Genomic DNA, 9700 nt, shown 5'->3' on the forward strand with positions numbered 1-9700 from the left:
TCCTCCAATAATAAGGGACAATTTAGTATGGCTAAACATAGAACATAGAAAAGCTACAGCATAAAACAGGCCCTTCGGCCCACAAGTTGCACCGAACAATTTCCTTACCTTCTAGGCTCATCTATAACCCTCTAATCTTACTAACGTTCATGAACCTATCCAAAAGTCTCTTAAAAGACTCAATCGAATCTGCTTCCACCACCACTACTGACAGCCGATTCCATGCACCCACCACCCTCTGAGTGAAAAGCTTACCCCTATCATCTCCTCTATACCTACATCTTTGGAGTCTGGGAGTAAACCGGAGCACCCAGAGGAAACCCATGCAGACACGGGGAGAATGTGCAGACTCCGCACAGACAGTGACCCAAGACTAGAATTGAACCCTGGTCCCTGGCGTGTGAGACAGCAGCACTAATCATTGCGCCACCATGCCATCCCCATGTACCCCAATGTTGTAGGTAAAAAACCTCTGACACTATTAGTTGTTCAAAATGCAGTGTTTATTTTCACAATTGTGGGAGAAGTGAGGTTCCTAACAGTGTACCCCCAGCCTTCTCATCGAACACAAGTAAGAACAGAGCTTATATATGTCCCGGGCCCCGCCCTCATTTCATTGCAATTCTCTAAGATGTCTGTCATTGTTCATGGTGAGATTCTTGTTGTATTAGCAGTATCTTCCTCTGCGTAGTTTGTTCGATCTCCAAGGCCTCGATTGTTCGTCATTTATATCCTTGAAACAACATCACAGGTTTTGCACAAACAAGTTAACTAATCTACATACAGGTTTGTATAATACTTTATATCAGGATAAGATGAATAACGTATGATGAATATATATATATGAATCTATGGTTATACAAAGACAGAAGGCATACATGTCAACTCCATCGTGTTAAACAAAGGTACATAAAAATGGAGACTGTTTAGCTTATTTCGAGCTGGGTTAATCGCATTTCTTGATAACAAATGGAGACAGAGGAATAGCTGTTCCTTTTATCTGGCACAGACATGAAAAACACCGAACTCTGACAAAAACATGAACTCTGCAGTGTTCTCAACAAAATCACAGAGTTTGGGTCTTAATGCTTAAGTGTGACAAAGTTCATTAACCCATTCCCGACTGCACCCAAGCATCAAGAACAGATCTCCTTCTGCATGTGTCTTTATTTTTCATTTGGACCCCGTGGAACACAAGGGGTGGGATTTCCCGGTTGCGCTCGTCCCCAAACCGGAAAATCCCACTCAAGGTCAACGGACCTTTGCATGGTCCGCCTCCTGCACCCTGCTACAATTTCCATGGCGGGCAGGACGGGAATATTCCCCCAAAGGACAATGAGAAGAATACTCAATGAATACAACGATTGCCAAAATATTTATCAAGCAATAAACAAACCCAAAAATCAAAGTTGTGCCTCAACATGAGAGAAATGCACTCATCAGCAACGTCTGAAGCTTTGCTTGTCTCACTGGCAAACCAGTTGCCTTTCACAGATGCACCATAGAAAGCATTTTTTCTGGTTGTATCACAGCTTGGTATGGCTCCTGCTCTGCCCAAGACTGCAATGAACTACATAGGGGCATGAATGAAGCCCACCCCATCACTCAAACCAACCTCCCATCCATTGACTCTGTCTACACTTCCCGCTGCCTTGGAAAAGCAGCCAGCATATCACGGACCCCACACGGCCCGGGCACACACTCTTCCACCTTCTTCCGTCGGGAAAAAGATACAGAAGTCTGAGGTCACGTAACAACCAACTCAAGCACAGCTTCTTCCCTACTGCCACCAGACGTTTGAATGGACCTACCTTGCATTAAGTTGATCTTTCTCTACACTCTAGCAATATCTGTAACACTATATATTCTGCACCCTCTCCTTTCCTTCTCTATGGACGGTATGCTTTATCTGTATAGTGAGCAAGAAACGATACTATCACTGTTTACTGATACATGTGACAATAATAAATCAAATCAAAAATCAAATCACACACACACTGACAATTGGAGAGGTGCCAGTGGGTGTGCCTTACCGGGTAACGCTCTCGTTTGCGAGTTGGCAAGTTTCACTTTGTGGGTTTGAATACAAGTTCCTGATCGATGCTGAGTTCATGTTAGAATCATGTTACAATGGTGTGCATGCTTTTATTTGTAATTGAGAACAACCACCACCAACTAGGTAAACTGCACGGTGAATGCTGCCTCACTGTGAGGAGTGCTTTTGGAGTTGGGTGAACACAGGGAATGGTAAGTTATAAGGAGGTAAGTAGTCATTAAACTTGCTTTCAGGATGAGCTAAATTAGTTTTTATTTGGGAAGTTAAAAGCTGCACTTTAGTGCATTCCTGCAATAGGAATCAGCAGAGTCAGCTCTCAACTGAACTTAACTGGTTGTTTGTACAACTAGTTAAAAACATAGAACATAGAACAGTACAGCACAGAACAGGCCCTTCGGCCCACGATGTTGTGCCGAGCTTTATCTGAAACTAAGATCAAGCTATCCCACTCCCTATCATCCTGGTGTGCTCCATGTGCCTATCCAATAACCGCTTAAATGTTCCTAAAGTGTCTGACTCCACTATCAGTGCAGGCAGTCCATTCCGCACCCAACCACTCTCTGCGTAAAGAACCTACCTCTGATATCCTTCCTGTATCTCCCACCACGAACCCTATAGTTATGCCCCCTTGTAATAGCTCCATCCACCCGAGGAAATAGTCTTTCAACGTTCACTCTATCTATCCCCTTCATCATTTTATAAACCTCTATTAAGTCTCCCCTCAGCCTCCTCCGCTCCAGAGAGAACAGCCCTAGCTCCCTCAACCTTTCCTCATAAGAACTACCCTCCAAACCAGGCAGCATCCTGGTAAATCTCCTCTGCACTCTTTCCAGCGCTTCCACATCCTTCTTACAGTGAGGTGACCAGAACTGCACACAATATTCCAAATGTGGTCTCACCAAGGTCCTGTACAGTTGCAGCATAACCCCACGGCTCTTAAACTCCAACCCCCTGTTAATAAAAACTAACACACTATGGGCCTTCTTCACAGCTCTATCCACTTGAGTGGCAACCTTTAGAGATCTGTGGATATAGACCCCAAGATCTCTCTGTTCCTCCACAGTCTTCAGAACCCTACCTTTGACCCTGTAATCCACATTTAAATTAGTCCTACCAAAAAGGCTTTGTAAGTTGTGCCTATAAAAACAAAGGCCTCACAGTGCGGCTCTGACTGCACTGTGAGTGCTGCCTGACTGTGAGGAGTGCTTTTGGAGTTGGGTGAAAACAAGGAGTTAAGTGAAATAGGCAGCAGAGGCTACAAGGGCAAGTGCTGGTTAGTAAATAAGTGTTACTCTTGGTTCTCTGAAACTGACACCGAGTTCGGACTAAAACAAAAATTTACAAGTGACATCAAAGGAGGGCTGTGATTTGATTGACGAACAGGGAGCTGTACTAAATTTGAAAACACATTTAAATTACTGGTTAGACATTGCGTTGAGACGGAGGTAATAAGGATATATAATTAAAAAGAAAATTTAAAACCCAAATTAAAAACGAATTAAATAAAATAGAGATGGAGGGTCAGGTGATGTGTTGTTCCTGCATGATGTGGGAGCTGGTGGACCCCATTGTGGTTCCCAGTGAGCATGTCTGCAGTAAGGGTTGGTTGCTTGAGGAACTCTGGCTCAGAGTGGATGAGCTGAATTCGGAGCTTCGGACGCTGCGACACATCAGGGAGGGGGAGAGATACCTGGACGCTGTGTTTCAGGAGGCACATCCTTTAGATTAAATATCTTGAATTCGGCCAGTGGACAGGGACAGGAGGGTGTGGCTGTGAGTGGGGCAGGTAGAGGGATCCAGGAGTTAGGGTTGCAGGAGCGTCAGTCCCTAACCTTGTCCAACAGGTTCGAGATTCTTGCTCCCTGTGTGGATGGGAACGGGTACTGCAGGGAGGATGAACAAACTGACCACGGCACCGTGGCACAGGGAGCCATTCAAGTTGGGCGGGGGGGGTGGAGAAAAAAGAAATGTCAGAATTGGGGGTAGTATGGTTAGGGGCATTGACACTGTTCTCTGTGACCAGGATCGAGAATCCCGAAGGATCTGTTGCATCCCTGGCGCTCGGGTTCAGGATATCTCATCTGGGCTGCAGAGGAATTTGGAATGGGATGGTAAAGATCCAGTTGTCATGGTCCACATAGGTACCAATAACATAGGTAGAACAGGAACAAAGGTTCTGCTGAGGGAGTATGAACAGCTAGGAGCTAAATTAAAAAGCAGAACCAAAAAGGTAATAATCTCTGGATTACTACCTGAGCCACAAGCTAATTGACACAGGGTCAATAAGATTAAGGAGGTAAATGCATGACTCAAAGATTGGTGTGGGAGGAATGAATTTGAATTCATGGGGCATTGGCACTAGTATTGGGGAAGTGGGGATCTGTTCCAATGGGACGGTCTTCATCTGAATTGTGCTGGGACCAGAGTCCTGGCAAATCATAGATAGGGCTTTCAACTAAATAGTGGGGGGAGGGTTCAGTTGTATGGAAAATTAGAAAATCAAAGTTAAAGGAGAGGGTAGAAGTGCCGGTTAATGGAGCTGAGGGCTCAAGAGAAGTTAGTAAAGTTTCCCGACCACATAATAGAGCAGACAGTATAGGAGGTGGCAGGAATCTAACCTCAGGCAGAGCAAAAAAAGTGACAAGTGTGAGGAGGGAGGTGGTCAATGCAGGGCGTTGGACCTAAATGCACGCAGTATACGGAACAAGGTAAATGAGCTTGTTGCGCACATTGAAATTGGCCGGTACGATGTTGTGGGTATCACAAAGACGTGGCTGCAAGAGGATCAGAGCTGGGACCTAAATATCCAAGGGCATGTGTCCTATAGGAAGGACAGGCAGATGGGCAAAGGCGGTGGGGTTGCATTGTTAGTAAGGAATGAAGTTAAATCGATAGCAAGAAGTGATATAGGATCAGAAGGCATAGAATGTGGGTAGAGTTGAGGAAACACAAAAGGTAAAAAGACCCTGATGGGAGTTATGTACAGGCCCCGTGGCAGTAGTCAGGATGTGGGGCCGAAAATAAATCAGGAGATAGAAAAGGCAATATTACAATAATCATGGGGGACTTCAATATGCAGTGGACTGGGAAAATCAGGTATGTAGTGGATCCCAAGAAAAGGAATTTGTGGAATGTCTAAGAGATGTTTTTTTTGGAGCAGCTTGTGACTGAGTCCACTAGGGAACAGGCAATTCTGGATTTGGTGATGTGTAATGAGACAGACTTGATTAGGGGACTTAAGGTGAAGGAACCCTTAGGGAGCAGTGACCACAATATTTACCCTGCAGTTGAGAGAGAGAAACTGGAATCAGATGTAACGGTATTACAATTAAATAAAGGTAACTACAAAGACATGAGGGAGGAGTTGGCCAAAGTGGATTGGAAAGGGAGCCTAGCAGGGAAGACAGTGGAACAGCCAATGGCAGGAGTTTTTGAGAGTTATTCGGGAGGCACAACAGAAACTCATCCCAAGGAGGAGGAAACATGCGAAGGGGAGGACGAGGCATCCATGGCTGACGAGGGAAGTCAAGGACAGCATAATAGCAAAAGAAAAAGCAGACAAAGTGGCAAGGATTAGTGGGAAGCCAGAGGATTGGGAAGCCTTTAAAAGTGAGAAGACAACTCAAAAAGCAATAAGGGGGGAGAAGATGAAGTATGAGTGTGAGCTACCTAGTAATATAAAAGAAGATAGAAAGAGTTTTTTTCAAAATATAAAAGGTAAGAGACACAAAATAGCTATTGGACCACTGGAAAATGAGGCTGGAGAAGTAATAATAGGAAACAAAGCAATGACAGAGGAACTGAATAATTACTTTGCATCAGTCTTCACGGTGGAAGACACCAGTGGATTGCCAGAGCTCCAGGAGAATCAGGGGGCACAGGTGAGTGTAGTGGCCATCACTAAGGAGAAGGTTCTGGGGAAACTGAAAAGGTCTGAAGGTGGATAAATCACCTGGACCGGATGGACTACACCCCAGGGTTCTAAAAGAGATAGCCGAGGAAATTGTGGAGGCATTGGTGGTGATCTTTCAGGAATCACTGGAGGCGGGGAGGGTACCAGAGAACTGGAAAGTAGCTAAAGTAACACCGCTGTTTAAGAAGGGAGGGAGGCAGCAGGCGGGAAATTATAGGCCGGTTAGCCTGACTTCGGTCATTGGCAAGATTTTAGAGTCCATATTAAAGATGAGATCGCAGAGTACTTGGAAGTGCATGATAAAATAGGACTGAGTCAGCACGGCTTCGTCAAGGGGAGGTCACGTCCGACAAATCTGTTAGAGTTCTTTGAGGAGGTAACAAGGAAGTTAGATAAAGGAGAACCAGTGACGTGATTTATTTAGATTTCAGAAGGCCTTTGACAAGGTGCTGCATAGGAGACTGTTAAATAAGTTCAGTGTCCATGGTGTTAAGGGTAGGATCCTGGCATGGATAGAGGATTGGCAGAAGGCAGAGAGTGGGGATAAAGGGGTCTTTTTCAGGATGGCAGTCTGTGACTAGTGGTGTGCCTCAGGGGTCAGTGCTGGGACCACAACTTTTCACAATATACATTAACGATTTGGAGGAAGGAACTGAAGGCACTGTTGCTAAGTTTGCAGATGATACAAAGATATGTAGAGGGGCAGGTAGTATAGAGGAAGCGGGTTGCTGCAGAAGGACTTGGACAGGTTAGGAGAGTGGGCAAAGAAGTGGCAGATGGAATACAATGTGGAAAAGTGTGAGGTTATGCACTTTGGAAGGAGGAATGGAGGCCTAGACTATTTTCTAAATGGGAAAAAGCTTAGGAAATCAGAAACACAAGGGGACTTGGGAGTGTTGTTCAAGATTCTCTTAAGATTAACGTCGGCAGTTAGGAAGGCAAATGCAATGTTAGCATTCATGTCGAGGGGGCTAGAATACAAGAGTAGGGATGCACTTCTGAGGCTGTATAAGGCTCTGGTCAGACCCCATTTGGAGTATTGTGAGCAGTTTTGGGCCCCATTTTGAAGGAACGATGTGCTGGCCTTGGAAAGGGTCCAAAGGAGGTTCACAAGAATGATCCCTGGAATGAAGAGCTTGTTGTATGAAGACAGGTTGAGGATTCTGGGTCTGTACTCATTGGAGTTTGGAAACGGTGAGCGGGATGTGGGAAGCGGTGAACAGGAAGGAGTTTATTTATTAGTGTCACAAGTAGGATTACATTAACATTGCAATGAAGTTACTGTGAAAATCCTTTAGTACCCTGTTCGGGTACACCGAGGAGAATTTAGCGTGGCCAATGCACCTAACCAGCACATCTATCGGACTGTGGGAGGAAACCAGAGCACCCCGGAGGAAACCTACGCCGACACGGAGAGAACGTGCAGACTCTGCACAGACAGTGACCCAAGCCGGAAATCAAACCTGGGTCCCTGGCACTGAGGCAGCAGTGCTAACCACTGTGCTACCATGCCGCGAGATGGAGATCTAAGTGGCAGTGTGTTTAAAGAATCAGGCTGATGATGCACAGCTGCAACCCTGTTCTTCGTGCATGCAAAGTAACTTCGCTAAATTGAAATTGGAGGCAGTGTTATTTGGGTTGGTTTCATTATTCGCAAACTGCGCCAAAACAAACACGTGCTATTCGTACATTCTTTACTGATGCCTGCACAACAGGTAGATGGGAGCAATGGGAAAAGTAAAGGGGAAGGTAGCTCAAGTCAACTTTTGAGACCCAATGAAGCAGAGAACTTAAGGGAAAAAAGAGTTAATTCCTTGAATGTCTGATGCGCGTTATCAAACACGAGGCTAGATGCTCAGGAAATAAAGGCTTTTATTTACTGTAATGAAGCAGCCAGTAATTATATACACGATCCCAGACTGAGGGGTCCCAGCCAGAGCAGGGACTTTTATACCTCTCCCAGGAGGCAGAGCCCGACTGGGATGTACCACAACACTACAGTACAAAGGTGTAACAACCCCACCCTAACCCCAACAGCAACAAGTAGCACAACCCAACAGAAACATATCTACATCCTTGTAGTACTGGCCAGACCCTGGCTCAGTACTATCCAGTGGGAACCAATGATGGTTCACCACAATGTCTTAGTTTAGAACAGAGTAGAAATCCAACGGTGGAGAGGTTTGAGTGGAAATGGGAAAGCCCAGCCCATTAGAATCATACAGCACAAACTGCAAACCATCAGTTCCAACAATCCCTCCCGAGCCATTCTCTCCAGAGATCAGCAAATAACTTGCAACCTCTGTCTGCTATTCAATTCTAATTAGAGTTTCCAACCCTAGATTGGCAAAAACGACCTATTTCCACCTCTGTAACCTGGCCTCTCCTGACTCAGCTCAGCTGCTGCTGGGATCCTCACATGTCCCATTGTTACATCCAGACTGCGTCAGGAGCACTAGATAAACACAATGGACAGTCACGTCTGTGGCGGGATCCGTTTGCAAGCGGGAATGGAAAATTTGGGATTCCAGCCAAAACCCCATTAACTTTCAGCAGTACCGGGAAATCCAGCCATGAACAAGGACAGGAGTTTTTGGCCAATGTATTATTGTTGCTTAATAGAGTTCACCAAAAAGTAATGTTCTTACCGAAAGTGAAAGACTTGCTCCACTCACTCCAGAGAAAACTTCTGTAGCAGATAGAACTCGTCGTTGCTCTGACTTGCACTGAATATCTTTTCTTGTGATCTCTGCTGATGACATATTTTGTACTGTTCACATTTATAACCTAAAACAGATTGATAACAAATGCATTAGATTAACTCACATGATTCCCAACACCAGCACAGATCACCTTAACTTTACTCTAAATAACCAAGACTGATTGAAACACTTTGGCCGGAATTCTCTGGCCGTTCACGCCCCTCTGCCACTGCCAGCGAGAATAGAGTTTGGCGCTCAGCCAAATCTCCATTCGCTGCAGCGGGACTGGAGAATCCCAGCTGCGGGCGAGGTCGGAGAACCTGACTTTTACTTTTACAGATGCACCATAGAAAGCATTCTTTCTGGCTGTATCACAGCTTGGTATGGCTCCTGCTCTGCCCAAGATCGCAAGAAACTACAAAGGGTCATGAATGTAGCCCAGTCCATCACGCAAACCAGCCTCCCATCCATTGACTCTGTCTACACTTCCTGCTGCCTTGGCAAAGCAGCCAGCACAATTAAGGACCCCACGCACCCCAGACATTCTCTCTTCCACCTTCTTCCGTCGGGAAAAAGATACAAAAGTCTGAGGTCACGTACCAACCAGCTCAAGGACAGCTTCTTCCCTGCTGCCGTCAGACTTTTGAATGGACATACCTCGTATTAAGTTGATCTTTCTTTACGCCCTAGCTATGACTGTAACACTACATTCTGCACTCTCTCTTTTCCTTCTCTATGAATGGTATGTTTTGTCTGTTTAGCGGGCAAGAAACAATACTTTTCACTGTATGGTCATACATGTGACAATAATAAATCAAATTAAATCTAATCAAGAATCCAGCCCTTTAGCTTAAGGAGTTCCAGCCTCCACTTGTGTTTGCGACAATCCTTCTAAAAACTGCAACGCAGTGAAACACTTGTTACAGTTCAGATTCTCTTTTCGACAGAAGGGTTTTCAAATGAAGAGCTACTTCATTTGAAGGGCTTGGGGGAATTGGCTTTCATCATACAAAAGGTAATGATTTCCTG

At 45.2% G+C, this 9700-nt stretch overlaps 1 protein-coding gene across 4 annotated transcripts in view; it reads right to left on the minus strand.

Annotated features, from left to right (window-relative positions):
• LOC144499884 (interleukin-5 receptor subunit alpha-like) overlaps positions 1–9700 on the minus strand; it is a 52350-nt gene that overhangs the window by 7348 nt on the left and 35302 nt on the right. For all 4 annotated transcript variants that reach the window (XM_078222511.1, XM_078222513.1, XM_078222514.1 and 1 more), the window contains one exon: positions 8618–8756. In XM_078222511.1, the coding sequence (XP_078078637.1) occupies positions 8618–8756 (139 nt within the window). The remainder of the gene's footprint in view (positions 1–8617; positions 8757–9700) is intronic.

This window comes from Mustelus asterias, chromosome 10, assembly GCF_964213995.1.
Source record: "Mustelus asterias chromosome 10, sMusAst1.hap1.1, whole genome shotgun sequence".
NCBI classification, from domain to species: Eukaryota; Metazoa; Chordata; class Chondrichthyes; order Carcharhiniformes; family Triakidae; genus Mustelus; species Mustelus asterias.